General features: G+C 49.7%; 5 protein-coding genes and 1 non-coding gene across 6 annotated transcripts; 4 read left to right on the forward strand and 2 right to left on the reverse strand.

Annotated features, from left to right (window-relative positions):
• Window positions 1-657: 657 nt before the first annotated feature.
• Window positions 658-954, reverse strand: BDV14DRAFT_27744 (uncharacterized protein). The gene has a single exon (XM_073776429.1). It carries the CDS (start codon window positions 870-872, stop codon window positions 711-713), a length of 162 nt encoding a protein of 53 aa, XP_073621744.1. The 5' UTR covers window positions 873-954; the 3' UTR covers window positions 658-710.
• Window positions 955-1488: 534 nt separating this feature from the next.
• chsE (chitin synthase class Va) lies at window positions 1489-8104 on the forward strand. Its single transcript, XM_073770754.1, has 4 exons — window positions 1489-2115; window positions 2174-2362; window positions 2418-7654; window positions 7713-8104. Exons 1-4 carry the CDS (start codon window positions 2003-2005, stop codon window positions 7742-7744), a joined length of 5571 nt encoding a protein of 1856 aa, XP_073621745.1. The 5' UTR covers window positions 1489-2002; the 3' UTR covers window positions 7745-8104.
• Window positions 8105-8202: 98 nt separating this feature from the next.
• On the forward strand, window positions 8203-12655 carry BDV14DRAFT_186082 (peroxidase/cytochrome P450 family protein). Its single transcript, XM_073770755.1, has 15 exons — window positions 8203-8540; window positions 8617-8781; window positions 8847-8955; window positions 9015-9101; window positions 9152-9500; window positions 9569-9840; window positions 9890-10060; window positions 10127-10264; window positions 10312-10347; window positions 10404-10608; window positions 10684-10961; window positions 11031-11247; window positions 11304-11739; window positions 11795-12329; window positions 12401-12655. The coding sequence occupies exons 1-15, from the start codon at window positions 8325-8327 to the stop codon at window positions 12466-12468; spliced, it is 3282 nt and encodes a 1093-aa protein (XP_073621746.1). The 5' UTR covers window positions 8203-8324; the 3' UTR covers window positions 12469-12655.
• Window positions 12656-12749: 94 nt separating this feature from the next.
• On the forward strand, window positions 12750-14912 carry BDV14DRAFT_186092 (serine incorporator domain-containing protein). The gene is made up of 4 exons (XM_073770756.1): window positions 12750-12858; window positions 12916-12995; window positions 13056-13644; window positions 13692-14912. Exons 1-4 carry the CDS (start codon window positions 12808-12810, stop codon window positions 14403-14405), a joined length of 1434 nt encoding a protein of 477 aa, XP_073621747.1. The 5' UTR covers window positions 12750-12807; the 3' UTR covers window positions 14406-14912.
• Window positions 14913-15874: 962 nt separating this feature from the next.
• BDV14DRAFT_t146 lies at window positions 15875-15963 on the forward strand. The gene has a single exon. It is a non-coding gene; the product is annotated as a tRNA-Glu (tRNA).
• A 387-nt stretch (window positions 15964-16350) lies between these two features.
• On the reverse strand, window positions 16351-18983 carry BDV14DRAFT_186094 (putative MFS transporter). The gene is made up of 5 exons (XM_073770757.1): window positions 18063-18983; window positions 17376-18012; window positions 17312-17327; window positions 17148-17265; window positions 16351-17100 (listed from the first exon to the last, which is right to left on the reverse strand). The coding sequence occupies exons 1-5, from the start codon at window positions 18451-18453 to the stop codon at window positions 16613-16615; spliced, it is 1650 nt and encodes a 549-aa protein (XP_073621748.1). The 5' UTR covers window positions 18454-18983; the 3' UTR covers window positions 16351-16612.
• Between the last annotated feature and the right edge of the window lie 2538 nt (window positions 18984-21521).

The following is a 21521-nucleotide window of genomic DNA, read 5'->3' on the forward strand; positions in this document are numbered from 1 at the left end:
GTCCGTAATGAAAATTACACGATCATTACACTAGCTCCCCAGACTACGGAGGCCGATGATCGCCTAACAAGAAATCCTGAGTGGCCAATATTTGTGAATAATTATTGGCATTTTTGAAGTCCCTTCCGAGTCCCTACCTAAGGGTCTCAGGGACTTGATCTTCCCGCAACCAAGTTCACTCCTCAAAATTGCACCAACTTCTAGAGACAACATGTTCTTGTTTTTGCTACTCCAAGTCCATCCCACATTGATCTTGTCTTGTATGAATTCAGAGTTCAGCCCGTGATCAACAGCCTCTCAAGATGAGCCAATCATGGAATGAGAAACTCATTTGGCGGGGCGCTGGACCCTAAAATAAACCCAGTGTCTCACTCAAGCTATGGAGTTTGTTGTTGAATCTTCTGGTCGTGTCTCACCCATCACCAATCAACCTTACCAGATCGCCACACTCTGGTCTATCCTTCATGCTCTAGTTTTAGATGGTGCTAGAATAGAAGCATCTGACAGATTTCTGTCTCGAAGGGATGCCGTGGTGGGCGCCGTGTTGTTATTTATATTCGGCAAGCCACCACCGAAGGTTCTAGCCAGATGGCATTTAAGCTAAAGCTAGCACCACCGCGTATTTTTCACAGCGCAGCTGTGCTGCTAACTGCAGTCAGCCGGGCCCACCCAGCTTTATCAAGGATTGTCTGATCGGTCGCCCCCATCGCTCATGTTCCAGAGCTTGTCATCTCCTCCAGTCTTTTCCTCCAACATGTTAATGATGAACATGGCGAACCCACTCCAAATCCTGTCAGCGAAACTGGGGTTGAGTGCTGATCATGGCCATGGGCATGGTAACCTATGACGCGTCTCTGAATACTTATCTGCATTATATACTGATCCTGCGCGTCTGACAGGGAACAGATAGGGGAACCCGACGCGAGCCCCTTTTTCAGTTCTTCTGACTGCGTGGCGTCGAATGATTGCCGCTATATTGAGTGGCCGATTGGACCAGTTTGCTGTCTCACATTCTTCGATCTGGTCTAGCTTGGTATCATATCTGAGACGACATTTCAAAAATTCTCCTCACTCGGCCCGCGGTATTTATCACTATTTTAAGAACACTATCCAGTGTTGAGGACGCAGGGTGACCAAGGGTCTTTTGGTTCTTCCGGAGTCCGTACGGAGCATAACCAGGGCTCTCCCAGGGACCAACCAGAGGCATGTGATGATATTTGTTGACAGCTCAATACGGACACGACGCAAAAAGTAAACAAATAATACATCAATAGAACAATTCACCTTTTCTAGACAATGGACTAGTAAAGACTATGGACATTTTGAAAGCATTACTTGACACTCCAGCAGACTCACAGTAAAACGGTGGATGAACTGTTTTAGCTGGGCCCGCTTTTTGTGGTAGTTGAAAAATACCGCGTGTATCGGCGTGTCACAGGATCTCCGCCGTTGTGTTTTCTCTTTATCACAGGTCACCCTCATCCATCCCAGAAACCGCCGCCGCCGATTGTTGTCTGCTTCTGTTGTGCTGCGTCTTTTGTCCTTATTCTTCACTTGTCCAGCTTCAGCAGTCTTGCTACCTCGCTCGCTCTTGCTATCTGTACTATTGACAGCTCTGTCTTCTAGCGTTCCCTCTAGTTTCAATCTACTTTTGATTGCCTCTCGTTTCATCTCGCCGCGGCGACTTTCGTCTCACGATCGCTACAGCCAGCTCTCACGACGTGATTCTCAGAAACAGCTCTCTCGACCGCGATCCTCTGATCATCTACTTCAACGACTTCAAATCACATCGCCCTTTCTTTGTGACCTAGCTTTAAATTTTATCGCTCTGTCTGCAGGAGATGTGCACTGGTCCTCGCCGTTAAGGTCAGCTGAATCATTCTCGATCCAGTATTCTCACGCTCGAAACTTGCGCCCTCGGGTCGACTAGAGAGCATACTCTGCTACTCGAATCCGGGATCTACAATACATAGCCTTCAGGTCGGAGTTCCACGCTTCGATCATGGCTGGGACGTCGCCTGCGGGACACACCCCGTCCCATGTGCAGTCGTCACTCCCCTCATTACCCGCGCATCTGCAGTCAGATACCCATTTGACTGCGCATTTAGCAAGCCGGTAATTCTTCGTCACTAAAAATGTCAATTTGCAGGCCAGCTGATTCAATTCTGCACAGATTTCATGTCGGACTTCCAACAGCGAGACTCTCATCCCACGCTCTAATCAGTCTTAATAACTACACTTCCTCATCGAAAGGTCCCGATGGTGGCAAAGAAGGTAGCGCCATGGGCGAGGCTGAGGATCTCGCTCGGCGGGCCTATACTAGACTTGGCAGTCGAGCAGAGAACCAGGCCATTGTTTTCCTGTAAGCGCAATTATCTGGCCATTATTCGTGTGCTATCAGCTAATTTCTTATGAAGTGGTGAAAGTGGTTCTGGGAAAACGACTCTCCGCTCGCACCTCCTCTCGTCATTCCTCTCATACTCGTCCACGCCTCTCTCTTCCAAGCTCTCTTACGCCGCTTTTATCTTCGACACTCTCACCACCACCAAGTCATTGACGACGCCCACAGCATCCAAAGCCGGATTGTTTCTTGAGCTGCAGTACGATGGATCGTCCTCGGTCAACCCAACCTTGATTGGTGGCAAGATTATCGACCATAGGCTTGAGCGCAGCCGCATCGCTTCGGTGCCGACCGGTGAACGCAGTTTCCACGTTCTCTACTACTTACTCGCAGGGACAAGCGCCGCCGAAAAGTCGCATTTGGGCTTGGACAATCCTATCCATATCACTACTGCTGGTGGTAGGCTTTCCTCGGCTGACCACAAGAGATGGAGATACTTGGGCCACCCAACGCAGCTGAAGGTTGGAATCAACGACACAGAAGGATTCCAGCACTTCAAGACCGCCCTCAGGAAGATGGAATTCCCGCGGAGTGAGATTGCTGAGATCTGTCAGATACTGGCTGCTATTCTTCACATCGGCCAGCTCGACTTTGGCAGCGGTCAAGCCACAATGACCGGTGCAGAAGAGTCTGGTGGCTATTCGCACGAAGGTGGAGAGACAGTTACAGTCGTCAAGAACAAGGACGTGCTATCTATCATTGCGGCTTTCCTTGGTCTGGGTCTCGGAGAACTCGAAGCTAGCTTCGGTTATCGGACCAAGACTATTCACCGAGAACGTGTTACAGTCATGCTCGACCCGAAAGGAGCCCGGCGAAACGCAGATGAACTCTCCCGTATTTTGTACTCCCTTCTCGTCGCCTATATTATTGAGCATATGAACCAGAAGATTTGTGCTGCTGAAGACAGTGTGGCCAATACGGTGTCAATTGTGGACTTCCCAGGCTTTGCACAAGCCTGCTCTACTGGTTCCACTCTTGACCAGCTTTTGAACAACGCTGCTATTGAGTCATTGTACAACTACTGCCTCCGATCATTCTTCGACCGCAAAGCCGACATGCTGGAACGTGAAGAAGTTGCGGTTCCCGCAACGAGTTATTTTGACAACACTAACGCTGTCCGCGGACTACTGAAGCAAGGCAATGGCTTGTTGAGTATCTTGGATGATCAAACTAAGCGTGGAAGGACGGATACTCAGTTCGTTGAAGCTTTGCGAAGACGATTCGAAGACAAGAATCCTGCCATCAGTGTGGGCGGCGCCGGCTCTGATTCCACTTACGGTTTGGTCTCACAAGCTGCTCGCTCCTCCTTCACTGTCAAGCACTTTGCTGGGGAGGTCGACTACTCTTCTACCGGACTGCTTGAGGAAAATGGAGAGGTTATTTCTGGCGATTTGATGAACCTCATGAAGTCTTCGCGGAGCGATTTTGTGCGGGAACTTTTCGGTCAAGAGGCATTGCAAACGGTGGCCCATCCCAAGGAGAAAACGGCAATCATGCAAGCTCAAGTGAGCTCAAAGCCTATGCGAATGCCTAGCATGGCCAGACGAAAAGCCAGTCCTCCTTCGCGACTCACATTCGAGGCCGCGGCTGCCGCCGAAGATCCATATGAGTCTGAAAGTCAAACGGGCAGCTCGAATAAGAATTCGTCGACGAAGAGGAAGGGTGGCATGCTCATGGGTGGTATGCAAGGCGCCGCCGGACAGTTCCTTTCGTCTCTCGACATTGTGAACAAATGCTTGACCTCTCCCAATCTCAACCCCTACTTCGTCTTCTGTTTGAAGCCTAACGATCGACGCATTGCCAACCAGTTTGACAGCAAATGCGTGAGAACGCAAGTCCAAACACTGGGCATTGCGGAAATCAGTCAACGGCTCCGGAATGCAGATTTCAGCATCTTCCTTCCCTTCGCCGAGTTCCTTGGTCTTGCTGATGTCGGTAACGTTGTGGTCGGTAGTGATAAGGAGAAATCCGAAGTAGTCCTGGATGAGAAACGCTGGCCAGGCAATGAAGCTCGAGTCGGTAGCACGGGCGTCTTTCTTAGTGAAAGGTGCTGGGCAGATCTCGCCAAAGTTGGAGAGCGTGTCATTCCTTCTTATGCTGTGGACGATGATGGTGGCGAATTGCTTCATCCTCGGACTGCGACTTATGCGGACTCCAAGGTTCGCCTGCTCAACCCAGCTGACCAATCACCTGGGGCATACATTTATGGGGATGAGATGAAGCAGGGGTCGAATGCCAGCCGTGACTTTGATGGTCGCTCTGAGGCTGCTTTCTCGGCATTCAACTCGGGCGACATGTTCAAAAACCTGGAAACAAGGGAGCAAATGCTCGAGAAGGGAAATGAGAAGCAGATGGAAGAAGTCGACGAGCTTCCCGTTTCCGGCAGTCGCAAGCGCTGGATGGCTCTTGTCTGGTTGCTTACCTGGTATATCCCTACACCATTCATCCGTTGGTTTGGACGGAAGAAGCGTAAAGATATTCAGGTTGCCTGGCGTGAGAAGTTCGCCATCAACCTCCTGATCTGGTTCTGCTGCGGTGTTGCTATATTCATCATCGTCGGATTTCCTGCACTTATCTGTCCAACCCAACACGTCTATTCGGCTGCTGAATTGACCTCAAAAGACGGCAAAGACGGCGCGGACTCTTACACGTCCATCCGGGGTCTTGTTATAGATCTGGGTGACTTCATGGATTCCCATTATCCAAACATCGTCCAAGAGTCAGCCTTGAAGAAGTACGCTGGTAAGGATTCCACCGCCCTCTTCCCGGTCCAAGTTTCAGCTCTTTGTGTCGGGAAGAACGGAAACATTGATCCGCAGGTGTTGCTCGACTACAAGACAACAAACTTTTCGGGATCAGTCACTTCAACAACTTCCGGAGACTCAAATTCTTTGTACCATGATTTCAGGTATTTCAGAGATCCCAACGACTACCGCCCAGACTGGTACGCCGAGCAAATGATGATTCTCAAGGCCAACTACTACAAAGGCTGGATTGGTTATAGCTCGGAGTATCTGAAGACTCTCGCGTCCAAGGACCAAAACATCGCGAGCATCAACGGTAAAATCTATGACATGACGAATTATATCGCCGGAGGTCGACGAAAGGAAGGACGAGAGGGCGAAGACCTTGCCAATGTCGATACCGATTTTATGGATGAACTCGTGGTTGACCTTTTCCAGCAAAAGTCTGGTCAAGATATCACGAAATACTGGGAGGATTTGGATCTCACGCCGAAGATGCGCAACGATATGATGAATTGCTTGAACAACCTGTTTATTGTCGGTCACGTCGATACGCGAAACTCGACACAGTGTCAATTCGCGCGTTACTTTATCCTTGCAATCTCTATCCTCATTTGCTCCGTCGTGGTGTTCAAGTTCTTCGCCGCGCTGCAATTCGGCAAGAAGAACCTTCCAGAGAACCTCGACAAGTTCATCATTTGTCAAGTTCCAGCCTACACCGAAGACGAAGAATCACTGCGCCGCGCTATCGACTCCATGGCCCGAATGCGCTACGACGACAAACGCAAGCTTCTCTGCATTATCTGTGATGGTATGATTATCGGTCAAGGCAACGATCGCCCCACGCCTCGCATTGTTCTCGATATCCTGGGTGTACCAGAAACGGTTGACCCGGAGCCGCTGAGCTTTGAGAGTTTGGGTGAGGGAATGAAGCAGCACAACATGGGTAAGATCTATTCCGGGTTGTACGAAGTCCAGGGCCACATCGTGCCTTTCCTCGTCGTGGTCAAGGTTGGAAAGCCATCCGAAGTTTCGCGACCGGGCAACCGAGGCAAGCGTGATTCGCAGATGGTCCTAATGCGGTTCCTCAACCGCGTCCACTACAACCTTCCTATGAGCCCGATGGAGCTTGAAATGCATCACCAGATTCGCAATATCATCGGAGTCAACCCCACGTTCTATGAATATATCCTACAAGTCGATGCCGACACTGTCGTCGCCCAGGATGCTGCCACCCGATTCGTTTCTGCATGTCTCAATGACACCCGCATTATCGGTGTTTGCGGTGAAACTTCGCTTACGAATGCTAAGACCTCTGCGGTAACTATGATTCAGGTCTACGAATACTGGATCTCTCACAATCTCACCAAAGCATTTGAAAGTCTCTTCGGATCCGTCACTTGTTTACCCGGTTGTTTCACCATGTACCGCATCCGATCTGCTGAGAGTGGAAAGCCGCTTTTCGTGAGCAAGGAAGTCGTGGACAACTACTCGGAGATACGCGTTGATACCCTGCACATGAAAAACCTGCTGCATCTTGGTGAGGATCGTTACTTGACAACACTACTTCTGAAACACCACCCGAAGTTCAAGACCAAGTACTTCTCCCGGGCTCAAGCTTGGACCATTGCTCCGGAGAGCTGGGCAGTCTTCCTCTCCCAGCGTCGTCGTTGGATCAACTCGACCGTGCACAACTTGGTAGAGTTGATCCCACTTCAGCAACTCTGTGGTTTCTGCTGCTTCAGTATGAGGTTCGTGATCTTCATTGATCTTATTAGTACCATTGTCATGCCCGTCACCATCGCCTACATCATCTACTTGATCGTGTGGATTGCGCGTGACACGTCATCTATTCCCTGGACATCTTTCCTCCTCCTTGCCGCAATCTACGGTCTGCAGGCAATTATCTTCATTGTCCGCCGTAAGTGGGAAATGATCGGTTGGATGATTATCTACATCCTCGCGATGCCCGTCTACGCACTGGCTTTGCCTCTCTATTCCTTCTGGCACATGGACGATTTCTCATGGGGTAACACTCGTGTTATCACGGGAGAGAAAGGCAAGAAGGTAGTCATTTCGGATGAAGGAAAATTTGACCCAGCATCCATTCCGAAGAAGAGGTGGGAGGAGTATCAGGCCGAACTGTGGGATGCACAGACATCGCGCGACGATCGATCTGAGATCTCGGGCATTTCGTACGGCACCAAATACCACCCAGCTGCGCAATCCGAATATGGGTTCCCTGGTGCAAGGCCAATGTCCCAACTCGACCTGCCCAGGCATACCCAGTCCCGTATGTCGCTGGCTCCATCGGAAATGATGAGCCGCCACATGGATATGGAGATGGAGGATATCTCCCACCTGCCAAGCGACGACGCTATCCTTTCAGAACTTCGGGACATTCTGCGCACGGCAGATTTGATGACTGTCACGAAGAAGAACATCAAACAAGAATTGGAGAGGCGGTTCGGCGTCAACCTGGACATGAAGCGTCCGTATATCAACTCTGGTATGTACTACCTACTCGTAACCTTTCGTGTGAATCAAAAGCTAACATGCACGTACAGCTACGGAAGCCGTCCTCGCTGGCAATCTCTAATCCAGTCTTCAAGACCAGTATTAAAAATCATGGTTCCCTGCATTGACATTAGCGACACGTTATGTTGATTTCGATAAAATCTGAGCTTGTGTATAACATGTTTTGCGCCTCACTTAATATCTGCATCTTTCAAGAGCTGCTTGTTTAGGAGCTTTTATCAGCCGGCGTTTTTGATTGTTCTGACATTTTGTTCGCATCTTGGTACAGCACCAGGCTCTTCAAGTTTATGACTGTATATTCGCCTGGTCGTGACGATCTACCTATTGCACATTCAGACATGTCAATATCCTAATGAGAAGAATAAATCATTATCTGCATAGAAGAATAGAGGGGGGGTAGGGTTTGTATGATTGATCAGGCCACTCGCATTAAAGTCTAACCCCAGTATCGCGTAGAGAGAGCCACGGTTCATTGTATGCAGACCACCTCAATATGCACGGAGGCATAAGGCGAAAGGCATGATGCAATAAAGGTTCTATGCGACATTAGATTGTAACGGAATTTAAGAAGGTGCTTTAAATGCCTCTCTTTCGCTGTCCTTAGGACTCAGCTTAATAGGAACGCGAATAGTCAGCACACAATGGCGCCCTTTATGCAGAACGGCTCCGAGTTCGAGGACTTTCCGTCTTCCACCACCCCCGACAAGCCCAAGCCATCAACTCTCGCCTCCCTCGTCACCTCTGTGCAAGCCGACCTCTGGAGTCAGGCGCACCGTATTCCTGCCGACCTTCGTACCCTCCGCGAACTGTCGCAGGTCGGATTGAACGGGGGCTTGATTGACGATAGGAAATACATCGTTTGTTTACTCGCTTCACTCTTGATCTGTCTGGTATTCTAGGTCGCTAACCTCTTTTCTTCCCGTGCCTTGTCAGGTCGAAAATGTCATCCAAGCGGCATCTTCTCTACCGAATACCTCGGGCCTACGGACCAGAATCACCGATACGTTTATTGCGTCGTTGTGGAACAATGTGCAGCATCCGCCGATGTCGTACTTGGGTGATGAGTCTTGGTATAGGCGGGCGGATGGAAGTTGCAACGTACGGCTCTCCTTTGTAGTATCTCCTATATCATACCTGTGTGGGCTAACACTCTATTACGGTAGAATATTATGTATCCCCATTTGGGTGCGTCAGGGAGTCAGTATGCGCGATTAGTGACGCCAAAACATCCACGGCCAGTCACGTTGCCTGATCCGGGGCTTATATTCGATAGTATGTCTGCCTGCTCCCTCAAAGAAACACACTTCGGGTGCTGATAGAAACAAATGCAGCATTGCTCGCCCGTGGGGGTCCGGCGAAGGAACACCCAACGAGTATTTCGAGCAACCTGTTCTATTTTGCTACTATAATTCAACACGGTATGCCTTGACTCACTTTCTGTAGATGACATGTCTAAATCAGAGAACAGACATTTACCACACGGACGAGACAAACCCTACCTGTCTGAAAAACTCCTCCTATCTCGATCTTGGGCCACTTTACGGAAATAATCAAGCCGAGCAGACCGGGGTTCGAACATTCACAGACGGGCTTTTAAAGCCGGATACTTTCGCTGAGAAACTGCTTCTCTCTCAGCCTCCGGGCGTATGCGCCTTGATTGTCGCGTTCAATCGATTCCATAACTATATCGTTACGGAGCTGGCGCGCATAAATGAAGCAGGAAGATTCAATCTCCCCTGTGATGATGAGGAAAAGGCACCGGAATATACGTGGGCTCTTCAAAAGAGGGATGAGGACCTGTTCCAGACGGGAAGGCTGTATGTTTTAGTCCATGACCGCGCCATTGTTTCCTTATCTTCCAGGACTAATGAATCTCGTTAACTAGAATAACATGTGCCCTCTACGTCTCTATAATCCTGAACGACTACCTCCGCACAATACTCAATCTAAACGACAATCCTTTCAACTCTGACTGGAAACTTGATCCGCGCAAATCGCTGCCCGTGTTCGATTCTGAGGGGATACCGCGTGGGGTTGGAAACCAAGTCTCCGCTGAGTTTAACATGATGTATCATTGGCATGCGGCCATCAGCAACCAAGACGAGCAGTGGGTCAATGAGCTCTCAAGCATTATCTTTGGGCCAAAGGCCGATAGCAGTATGTGCGGCCTATCAGTCTTTAGGGTGCAGACTAACCCTTTGTCTAGGTACATTGTCCGTAGAACGATACCTCGGGGGGCTGAGGAAGTATTTTGAAAAAAGTGTACCAGCTGAACCATCAAGATGGACATTTGGAGACCTGAAGAGGCAGAAAGACGGTGGATTTGTGAATCAGGAGCTTGTGGATATTTTAAATGAAGGGACTGAAAATATAGCGGGTGAGTTTTTTTTCTCCGGTACATCTGAAATAAATGTTACCAGATAAAGAGTTGATAAATTGGCAGGGGCATTGGGCGTCCACAATACGCCCAAAGTTTTGCGAGCTATTGAGATGCTTAGTATCCAGCGAGGCCGAGAATGGGGGCTAGCCACTTTGAACGAGCTGAGGACGTTCTTCAAGTTGAAACCGCATTCTACCTTTTGTATGGCATATCGGCATTCCAGTTAACAAAAAGCTAACATCTCGCAGTGGAGGTCAACTCCGCCCCTGAAACTGCGGAAGCACGTAAGTGCCCTACTTTACTCGGACGTGTCCTTGGACAAGCAAATTGATATCAACAGTGGAGGCCCTATATGGCCACCCGGACAATATCGAGCTCTATGTTGGTGTTCAGGCCGAAGAAACCAAAACACCGTTCAAGCCGGGCTCTGGCCTCTGTGCTGGCTTTACAACTTCAATGGCGATCCTTTCTGATGCCGTTGCACTCGTGCGCGGTGATAGGTTCTATACGACCGACTATAGTCCGGCTAACTTGACGAGCTTTGGGTGAGGCATCCTTTTCAAGACAATTAATCACTGACCTTCTATTCTACCCTTCAACCAATTGACTGAGAGTGCCAGATTCCAAATTGCCGAGTCTGACTTCGACATCGCCAGCGGTGGTCTCATGTACAAGTTGCTCATGAGAGCATTCCCAGACTATTACGGCACGAATAATGTCTACGCTCTATATCCTTTTACGACACCAACGCGGGTGGGCGAGATTTTCAGCAAGTATAAGGGGAGAACGGAACGCCTGGAGTATAGGCGGCCTATGTTGACAAGACCCCCGGTGCAGGTATCAACATGGAACGGTGTTTTTGATTTGCTAAAAGAGCGCGGGCGATTCTGTGGCATTTGTATGTCCCCCATTCACATCCCCCATCTCATCCAGAAAATTCTGGATAGGGCTAATGGGGCTAATGCAGGGGGTGAACGAGCATCTCATCTTTCGAATTATGGGTATATGCTCAACGGCGACTCGACACCATACGCAGAACAGCGAAGGTTCATGGCCGAGCGATTATATAGGCCAGTTGATGCTATTGAGCAGGTGCGGCGGTTCTACGAATCCATCACAACTGACCTTCTTCGCCGGCACAGTAGAAAGCTAGGGGGCTCATATCAGATTGATATTGTAAAGGAGTGAGTTTCTACATCTTTTACTAGAAAGAGGACTATTGAACTGACATTTGGACCAGTGTCGCAAACTTAGCCCACGCTTACTTTTGCGCAGATTTCTTTAACATCCCCCTGAAGTCCAACCGTAGTAGCAACAATGACAAATTGTCTGCAGATGCATACACCGCTAGAGACCTTTCCAACGCTCTTAGTGCCATATACAGCTACTTATTCCTCGACAATGATGCTACACAGAGCAATAAGAGCCGGATGATTGCAAAGGAGACAGCAGCGCGACTCGGGAGCGTCGTGAAGAGAGTTACATCGCAATCGTCGGGGACAACGCTATTTGGCTCTGCTGGTAGAATATTCGGGAAGGATACTGATAAGCCGCTTTTACATGGGTATGGGCCGCAGCTGATTAAACGATTGCAAGAGGGCGGACGCGACATTGACGAGACTGTCTGGATGATTATCGTGACGGCTGCGATGGCTTGTTCAGCTCAGGCTTTGGGGGTATGTATCAATCATCCCTGATACGGCGAGAACAAAGACTAACAGCGGTACGTAGTGGTCCCAGCTCCTCGACCTCTACCTATCAGACAGATACGCCCATCACTGGCCCGCTATCCGGAGTCTCGCGCAGTCTGATGACCCCGAGGCATTCGATATATTGAAAAAATATGCACTGGAAGGGTTGCGCCTGGCTCCTCCAACCCCGGGAACTCTCCGCAGGGCAAAAAGGACCTCAAACCTACACGACGGGCCAACCACTCACTCCGTACCCAAAGATACACTCATATTCGCTTCATTCGCCAGTGCAGGCCTCGACCCATCCAAGTTCCCAGAGCCTCGGAAAGTGATGCTGGATCGGCCTGTTGAGGCGTACATCCAGTATGGTGGCGGTCAACACTCCTGTCTTGGACGGGCAATTGTTACGACTGCTGCGGCAGCAATGTTGAGAGTTTTCGGCAGGCTAGGCCACTTGCGGCGGTGCGAGGGGCCAATGGGGGAATTGAAGAGTAAGCCTGTTGAAGGTGTTGGGGAAGGAGATATTAGGATGTTTTTGGATGCTGATGGCAAGGAGTGGACGGGAATGCCTTGCAGTAGGTTTTCTTGCTTGGGCTTCTTCATAGGCTGAGTCTAGGGCTGTTCATGACTAACCACTGTTGTCTAGGCAAGAAAGTCATGTTTGATACGATGGAAGCTTTGGGTGGGAAGATGGACGGGGGAAAGGTAGAATGAGATGGTCAAGGTGAGTGTAGAGAATGAGGGCATGGAATAAGCTAGCACGGGTGCCGCTGTTGTTCCATGGAAAGGATGAATTCTCGGTTGTAGTAATCATTCTCTACATAATATGTAGAAACAAAACTGCTATCCCGGTTTGTATTCAGATGCTGCCCACAGTCTGTATGTGGATTCATATATGTCACGTGCCTTTGGATCTTACATAATTCATCACATGACGGATGCGGAGGCTGAGCATATCGCCCGGTTGCATCACCGGTTCATCCTCGGGTTCCTTTATCGAGCACGACTTCGGTCACTCTACAACCTTCTCTTTCAACAGACTGTGATCTCAAGATGGGGGCTCTTCTGTCCCTGCCACTTCTGGCACTTCCAAGTGCCGGAACGGTATGTCGCCTTGTAGCCTTGCTCATGGCGCAGAACTAGGCACTGACCGATCTCTAGTTGATAACCGCAGGTGCTTCCTGTTGCGGAGCTGCAACATGCTCCGCTGTATGCAGCGCATGTGGAAAGTTTAATAATAGGTGAGTTCTATCATCAAGAGAACCGAGCATACGACCGGCTACTGACGGGCGGCTATCTAGTATGGCGACGAGAATCGCCTACGCCTTTATCCTCCTCATCAACTCGATCGTTTCCTGGATTATGCTCACGCCGTGGGCGCTCAAGAAGTTACAACATCTTACATTGGATTACATGGAAATTAAATGTGACGGGAAGGAGTGTTACGGCTGGGTGGCGGTTCACCGGATCAACTTCGCGCTCGGACTCTTCCACTTGATCCTGGCCGTGTTTTTGCTCGGCGTGAGGTCGTCGAAGGATGGTCGCGCAGCTTTGCAGAATGGCTTCTGGGGTCCGAAGGTTGTTCTTTGGCTTGTCTTTGTCGTGATGTCGTTCTTCATCCCGGAGTCGTTCTTCTTCGTCTACGGCCACTACATCGCCTTTATTTGCGCCATGCTCTTTCTCCTCCTGGGTCTTATCCTGCTCGTCGATCTGGCGCATAGTTGGGCGGAACTGTGCTTGCAGAAGATTGAGGATAATGATTCGCGGACGTGGCGCGGACTGCTCATCGGATCCACTATGGGCATGTTTATTGCCTCTATCGTGATGACTATCCTGATGTACGTCTTCTTCGCCAAGAGCGGATGTTCGATGAATCAGGCTGCGATTACGGTATGTTTTTTGTCCAACTTCCTTCTGGGATCAACTGACAATAGTAGATCAATCTTGTTGTTTTCTTGGTCGTATCTTTCATTTCGGTGCAGCCTGCAGTCCAGGAGCACAACCCTCGTGCAGGGTTGGCGCAGGCCGCCATGGTATCTGCCTACTGCACATACCTCACCCTCTCCGCCGTCTCAATGGAGCCCGACGACCGTCAATGCAACCCTCTCATCCGTGCCCGCGGCACCCGGACCGCCACCATCGTCCTCGGCGCTATCGTCACAATGGCCACAATTGCCTACACCACGACCCGAGCTGCAACGCAGGGCTTCGCCCTTGGCTCCAAGGGCCACAACTACACCGAGCTGGGCATGGAAGACAACGAGCATGGTCTCGTCACTCAGCAGCCCTCTACTCGTCGCGAGATGCGCGCAGAGGTCCTCCGCCGCGCCGTCGCAAGCGGTAGTCTCCCCGCTAGCGCCCTCGACGAGTCCGACTCCGAGGATGAAGACAACGACATCAAGGACGACGAGAAGGGCTCGACCCAGTACAATTATTCTCTCTTCCACATGATCTTTTTCCTGGCCACCACCTGGGTGGCGACACTCCTCACGCAGAATTTGGACCCGGAGTCCGTAGACGACTTTGCGCCTGTTGGCCGCACATACTGGGCTAGCTGGGTGAAGATTATCAGTGCGTGGGTTTGCTACGCTATTTACCTGTGGACGCTGATTGCGCCCATTTTGCTTCCGGATCGGTTTGACATGTATTAACGGTTTTCTGTCTCTCTGGCACCATTACAATGATCTGGCGTTTGCAATTTTTATTCTTCGATGGCATTCTTAGTACCCTCGTTTGGTTTTGTTCTGGTTGATCCCCTGGAGAGGTTTCCTGTTTTTTGTATGCTTTAGCTCGGCTTAGTCTTACCTACCCACCCACGTATATATGCACATAATCATGATTCGACTTCTAATTTCACTTTGATGTATAACTTCCAGGTGATCACCACCGATTGGCTTCTCACACTATTTGTGTAGTGAGAGTGGTAATAGTGCCCACTATTATTTAACGCCTCATAAGACCCCTTCAGCATATACCTACACATCAAGCAGCAGGCGTTTCATTCTTCATCTGTCAATGTCCATTACTCCATGCAAAATTCCCCTTCCAAATCCCTGATGAAGACTAATTCCCCCCCAAAACCAACTTCTACAAACGTTGAAAGGTGCTCTAATCTGCTCACACAAGGTCCTCCGGCCACGGTCGATTGTGCAATCGATCCTGCCTCTGTCGGTTACGCAGGACATGGTCGAGGCAGTGAGTCATTATTGAGCAAGTTACTCTCTATTGAGAGAAACTTCTCGGCTCGCTTATCCTCCGTCTCCTTCCTCACCACGACCTCTCTTTCCCTTCCTCAAGACCAGCTCCCTCCTCCCCTCCCTCCGTCACCAACTTCCTCTACAGCTGAACAAAGGAGATTCAAGTCGAGCAGATCAAGGAGATTAAGTCAAGCAAGCCTTACTGATGGAGCCCATCAAGTCCACTGGCATTGGCGTCCACGGCCGCACCGACGGCCTTGAGTCCGACGCGCATCGCGATTTTGCTGAAACCGAGCCTCCCATCTCTCCCGAGCCTGCTGAAGCTCAAATCTCTCCTGAGCCCGCTGCACCTCCTACCCTCCCCGAGCCCGCTCCGCGTCGTTCAAGACCCAGACCACCTCCCTTCTTCGGTGTGTCTACAGTGATGTCTCCCACTCCCGACATGTTGGCTCAACGTCAACGTATCCGTAACGGACGCGAGTTGAATAACCACCTTGGGTGCGACACCTCCTAGGGCACTCATCAATAGCCGCAAATCTCGTATTGAAGCTGGCCTTTCTACGTTGAAACTCCAGTCTCGGGTCGTTGAACCTGGCCCGTCTTCGAATGCCGGGTTGCAGATGTGCCAAGGGGTATAGGAGCGTTAGTAGCGCCAATATATATGTCTTCGACAAAAAGATTGATGTTCGACGTCGAAGATGCTGTGCGCTTTGCGGCCAGGGCCGCAAAGATGCCCGATGCATCTCCATTCCGTCCATGGACTTTTCTATTCCAGGACCGTGAGGACGGTGATTCAAGCAGTGCGTGGTTGTACATCTTACTAGTTTAGCAAGTGTGCGGACGAAATCCAGTCTCAGCTCAAATAGACTTCAAAACTACATTCTGTAATGTTTTCAAATTTGTCTCAACTTTTCAACAATTCATCCGATGTGGTGTAATGGTTAACATCGTCGTCTCTCAATCATGTGATCTGTGACCACGACAGCTCGGGGTTCGATTCCCCGCATCGGAATACCTTTTTGGTGCTTGTTTTTGATGCTGGGCTGTATAGCTGCAGAATGAAGATTTAGTTTTGGGTTTGTGCGGCTCGATCTAGAGTTTGTTGAGGCTCGCTGTGATACATGTAGTAGATGGTTGTTGAGGAAGGTGCACCCTCGTTGGGGTCCGCGTCGCTCCCTCCTTCCGTAGCTGGATTTGATTCAGACGCCCGCCGCTACAGGCGCGGCTGGGTGGGTTGGCTTCTTGACTGTGCATATCTATTCGACCGTGGCTAGGTTCCCTGTTTAGTTGGATGAAACTGTTGCGGTGGTTTGGGTAATTATTGTTTGATATGAGAAGATTTCCCCGTTGAAATAGCCGAGGGAGGGTCACTGGCAACCCGTAGGAAGTCGGGATGGCATCGGTCATGGCTGGAGCCCTGGTGTCTATATCCGGAGTAATCGTCGAAAGTTTTGCATTCCCCGCAGTCTAGTTGCTATGTACAGAAATGTGGTATCGAGAAAGAAAAAAAATCTAAGGCAATGAAATGTAAATGAGAGAATATGTCAGAATAACCAGATGGCCCGTGTGTGTCGGGGAGATCAAAGCCAAATCATCTGCTGACTTCATCAGAAGGTGAGACACCTTAAGCGCCAACGATGGCTTGTTCTACGGATCAGGAATCATGCAAGTCTATCATGCTCGACCTTGGCATGAACATGACGACGCTGTCGCGCGTCGCGCCAAATACTCCACAAGCAGACGATGATTCCACCGACGCCAGAGAAGAAGGTCATGTAATAGGCTGTCTTGTAGCAGGAGAGCCCATCGGCGCAATCCCGATCACCGTTCTCGTCGACGATGGAATGGTGGTCATAGATGGTTCCGTAGAGCAAGTTGAAGACATTACCGCTGAGGACAGGCGCACAAGTCATCATGCCAAAGTTCTGGGAGAGTCCGTTGATGCCGAAAGTGTGAGCAGTCAGCGACGGGAAGACACCAAAGAGGAAACCGTAGGCGATGCCAGTGAAGGCAGAGACAATGGCTAGTTGGTGAGGGTTGGCGATTGAGGCGCCTGCAAGTTGTGTGAGGGTGAAGACCGCCGCAGAGATGAGCAGGCACCAGAACCGGGACATGTTGAATTTCTTGACCAGGATATCGGAGCCAATTCCTAGGGACAGTTAGCATGCGCCGATGCTAGTCTCAAGGAATACTAACCACTAGAGAGACGGCCAGCAAAGTTGCCGAAGGACAGAATGGAGACGTGCATGACCTGTCGTTGCTGGATGAACTTCGGCGAGGCGCTGTCGTCGTAGTACTCCCAGAGAGCTTTGGCCTGAGAAGGGTTAGCCTGTATAAAGTATAACAAAATAATTTCTTACGCTATTGCCGATGTTGCTGCTGAAGGTTAGCTAAGCACTTCAAAAAAAGCTGAAGATTACATACTTGATAGTCATTAGACCAATTCCGGAAAGGAGGGCCATGATCAAGAAAAGCTGCCAAAACTCGATCGTGCGCATCATGGCCAATCCTCTAATGTCTGGTTGATGCGAGTCGGGGTTCACATCAGACAACCCATCATCGTCCTCGGCCGCATCTCGCTCATGGAAGTGATCCTCGGATGCCCTTGAGGGTGTTTTGGAAACCAGAGACGACAGCTCATCGAAATCCGGAGGGTTTCCTTCAGGGTGAGAGTGCGAAGCAGTCGAGTGTGATCGCGAGTGCACCGCAGACTGGGAGAAAATGGTGGTAGATGTGTGCAAGCCTGCCTCATCATGGTCTCCATATTCAGATCGCAACTCGGTGGATTTGGGCCTTCTCAATGGCCGAGATTCGGGAGATCGAGGTCGTGAGACTGAAATGTATGGCCCAGTCTGGCCAGCCTGGGGAGCAAGAAGCCTAATAAAAGGAAAAGAGCAGAGGTTCAAAATAGATGTTCCAAGCGCCAGCAGGAGAAGGAACTTGCCGGTATCACTGTGGAACAGGACAGCCGACGCAGTCGACCAGAAGAAGGCACTCAGGCCAAATGCAGCGAGAGGAAACGCCGTCGCTGTTCCACGATGTTCAGGGAAATTCGTAGCAGCTGGCGCAATTCGTTAGCCCTTCAATCACAGAATGATTGCAGATACATACCAGTCTTAATTGAAGCACCAAACGCAGAACAGCTCCCAAAACCAGTCAGGAACGAAAAGAACGACAAAAAGAAAACCCCCATTGACCCCTGGCCACCATTATAAGCAAGATGCAGCGGGAAATAACCAAGACCAAGCGCTATAGCTCCAATCAGTGTTGTAAGTCGTGGGCCGCGATTGTCCGTCAAAAGACCCATTGGGATACCGCAAGCATACATTCCCAAGTTACCCGCGGCACCGATAAGGTTGGTCTGGGTAGACGACAGCTTCATCTTTTGCGCAAATTGAGGAGCCCATGCCGAGTAAGCATAATTTGTGCCGCAAGCAAGCGCGACCAGCGTCGCTGCTACGACCGAGACAATGCGCTTTGTTTTCTGCGTCGAGTCCGCCATTATGTCGGTTTGGGGTACCAGTACCCCTAACAATGTCCGATGTCTAATTTGTCATATAGTGTCGCAAAATATGTCGTCGCAGGGCAGACTTCCCCGCAAAATCGTCTTGGGATAGGTGACAGATGACAGATGGTCGCGTGGGGAGGGAGGGATAGCCGCTATCGGAACGGGGGGGGGGGAGCACGCAATCAGCGGTAGATATTGTGGTCGAGGACAGCGATAGACATGGAATGTAGTATATAGTAAATGGCTGGTGGATATGGATGAAAGTAAGAGATATGAGAGGAATTGACGAGCGGAGAGTGGGAAAAGAGGAAGCCAAACGAGAGACAGCTCGCCAAAGTCGATGACGGGATGATAAGGAAAGGCAAAGTGGCCGCAGATAGCGAGTCGGAGTTGGAGCTTCGCAGGAGAATTAGCCGTGGTCGGTGACTCGGCTCTCGACCCCAACACTAGCACGTCTCGTGGGCTGCAAGTCACGCAAACATCTCACCTGCCTTAGTTATAGGAAAACAGTCATTCGCTATAAATGTTACGCTTCTGAAGTCGAATTTATGTTTGTGAAGAGCTCCTGGCGATATCTGTAGAGTCTGGCGTCTTATCTTATCGTAAAAGCTTACGCTGCATGCCGCGTCAGGGCGTACGACAGCCGGAAGAGACAAAAAGATTCCCATGCGAAGAATCGAACCCAGAGCCTCGCACACTCAGACATGATCCTCCAGCTGTAACTTGGGCATTGACACAATCTGCATCTGCCTGCATCTACAAGCATCCTTCATTTGGGTTGGACACCACTAGTTATTACCTGGTCGATATATAAATAGCCAGCGGTGGGAGATGCAGCCGCTGGGATCTCGAGCACTCCCGGGTTCTCTTTCACTCACACCCTCGATACGGGCCTTCCAGTGGCCCCCACCGCCTTCGTCGGATGGGTGCACCACGCATTTTTCGTAGTCACGCATTTTTTGTCGTTTTCTTGACTTCTAATACTTTTACCCCTTGCAGCCACAAAACATGTCCAATTCTTCTAAAAATAAGAAAGACCAATTAAGCGAAGCCGTTGCTTTTGCTCAATCCCAAAAAACACCAAATATTACAAAGATTGCGCGTGAATTTAATGTGTCTCCCACCACGATGCAAAGCCGGATTAAAAAAGTGAAAACGCCAGCAATACCCACCACAACAAAGAAAAATGCCCTGCAGCCATATCAGGAGAATGCATTGACCAATTGGATTATACAAATGCAAAGCTGGCACCTCCCCCCAACCGCTGCTATCTTAAAGGCGTGGGCAAACCAGGCACTTGCCCGCGCGGGGTCCCCGGATAGGAAGGTCAGCAAGATGTGGCCATATCAATTTAAAAAGCGCATATTAGTACCTCTAAACCTCAAACCAGTGAAGCAAAAGACCAAGGAATACAGGCGTATTCAAGCTGAAGACGCAGGGCTTCTAGAACACTGGTACGAGCAGCTAGAAGTTGTTCTTCGCGACGTTCCTGCCCACTGTGTATACAACTTTGACGAATGCGGCTTTCAACCCGGCCAAGGCCAGGCACGCAAGGTTTTTGGTGGATTAAACTGCCCTGAGCTTGCAGAGGGCGAGCAAGGCGAAAATATTACTGCAGTAGAGTGTATTGCAGCTAACGGCTGGATTATGGATCCATTCTTTATATTTAAGGCAGGCGGGAATTATATGGAGTGTTGGTATCAAGACTGCGAGGCCTTACCACCTAATACCATGACTGCAATCTCACCAAATGGCTGGGTAACAGACGAACTCGCGCTTGGCTGGTTAATGGCGTTTAACCAGGCTACAAAGGAGCGGACGAAGCGGAATGAGAAGCGATATCTAATATTTGATGGCCATGGCTCGCACTTTACCCTTGAATTCCTACAATATTGCACGGAAAACGACATTATTCCCTTTGGATTCCTGCCTCATTCAACACACCTCTGCCAACCGCTTGATGGAACGCCCTTTCTTAATTATAAGCAGCGATTCAGGCGTCTGAATAACAATCTAGCGTTCTGGGGTGGTAGGCCATATGGGAAGCCCGAATTCCTAGAAGTTATTTAACAAGTACGCAAGGAGACATTCTTGCAGCGAATTATTCGAAACTCCTTTAAAGACCGTGGAATCTGGCCAGTTAATGGAACGCAAATTGTCAAGGATCTTCGCAGTAAGCAGGTGATTCCTGATATATCTATACCGGAACTCCGCAGGAGTTATACACCACCACCAGCTTTATTATCCTCCAGCGTTGAGAACAGCCCTCCAAAACTATTGAATTGCTTGCAAAAAATCAGGCAAAAGTCCTAAAGGATATTACAAAGCTTTTAGAGAAGACAAGGCGGGATTTAACCAAGATTTTTCATCAATCCAAGGCAACGCTGGAGGAGCTGGAAATGACCAGGGAATCAATTCGCAGAATAAGAGCTGCGCAAGCGCCCCAACACCGGAATCATACAAAGCGACAGGTTAAGCCACTATCACAGAACGGGATTATTAAAGTTACAGGTGCAAAACGGTCAATTCAGGACCGCAGGGCTAAAGATCGCGCGGCGGAGGAGAGGAAGCTGGCAAAGCATTTTAAAAGAGTTCATGGATATTCGCCCACCAAGCGCTCGCAGGAACGTATTAACCAGAATATTGAGAACGAGAGACGTGCTAGAGAGGCAGGAGAGTTGTTTTGGATCGATAAATAGTTATTTTGTTGTTATATAGCTTCAAATACTAAAAAACGACGAAAAATGCGTGACTACGAAAAATGCGTGGTGCACCCATCCGACGAAGGCGGTGGGGGCCACTGCTAAGGCACATATACTACCTACTGTCGAACTTCGCCACGTACGTAATATTTGGTACACCACCCGAAGAATATGAAGGTCTGATTCATTCAATCTAGCTACGATACTGCACTAAATACAGTCAAAATAGGGGTAAGCTAACTAACTAGAATAGGAAATAGAAAAGATAACGTAGTCGGTAAGCGAGCGACGCATGCAAGCGAGTGACGCAGCTCTGTATTCCATATAAAAGGGCATCTTTTTACACTCTAATATCTCAAC

Source organism: Aspergillus stella-maris, assembly GCF_047715825.1.
Source record: "Aspergillus stella-maris strain CBS 113639 unplaced genomic scaffold BDV14scaffold_132, whole genome shotgun sequence".
Taxonomy (NCBI): domain Eukaryota; kingdom Fungi; phylum Ascomycota; class Eurotiomycetes; order Eurotiales; family Aspergillaceae; genus Aspergillus; species Aspergillus stella-maris.

Coding starts and splice junctions, on each gene's coding strand:
- BDV14DRAFT_186094 (XM_073770757.1), bottom strand. CDS start 18,453: ATGGCGGACTCGACGCAGAAAACAAAGCGCATTGTCTCGGTCGTAGCA. Junction 18,013..18,062: donor TGGTGCTTCAATTAAGACTG/GTATGTATCTGC, acceptor GAATTGCGCCAG/CTGCTACGAATTTCCCTGAA. Junction 17,101..17,147: donor TGCTGGCCGTCTCTCTAGTG/GTTAGTATTCCT, acceptor AACTGTCCCTAG/GAATTGGCTCCGATATCCTG.
- chsE (XM_073770754.1), top strand. CDS start 2,003: ATGGCTGGGACGTCGCCTGCGGGACACACCCCGTCCCATGTGCAGTCG. Junction 2,116..2,173: donor ACTGCGCATTTAGCAAGCCG/GTAATTCTTCGT, acceptor AATTCTGCACAG/ATTTCATGTCGGACTTCCAA. Junction 2,363..2,417: donor AACCAGGCCATTGTTTTCCT/GTAAGCGCAATT, acceptor TTTCTTATGAAG/TGGTGAAAGTGGTTCTGGGA.
- BDV14DRAFT_27744 (XM_073776429.1), bottom strand. CDS start 872: ATGCAGATAAGTATTCAGAGACGCGTCATAGGTTACCATGCCCATGGC.
- BDV14DRAFT_186092 (XM_073770756.1), top strand. CDS start 12,808: ATGGGGGCTCTTCTGTCCCTGCCACTTCTGGCACTTCCAAGTGCCGGA. Junction 12,859..12,915: donor CACTTCCAAGTGCCGGAACG/GTATGTCGCCTT, acceptor ACCGATCTCTAG/TTGATAACCGCAGGTGCTTC. Junction 13,645..13,691: donor TGAATCAGGCTGCGATTACG/GTATGTTTTTTG, acceptor TGACAATAGTAG/ATCAATCTTGTTGTTTTCTT.
- BDV14DRAFT_186082 (XM_073770755.1), top strand. CDS start 8,325: ATGGCGCCCTTTATGCAGAACGGCTCCGAGTTCGAGGACTTTCCGTCT. Junction 9,841..9,889: donor TGGGCCAAAGGCCGATAGCA/GTATGTGCGGCC, acceptor CCCTTTGTCTAG/GTACATTGTCCGTAGAACGA. Junction 10,962..11,030: donor CGGGCGATTCTGTGGCATTT/GTATGTCCCCCA, acceptor GGGCTAATGCAG/GGGGTGAACGAGCATCTCAT.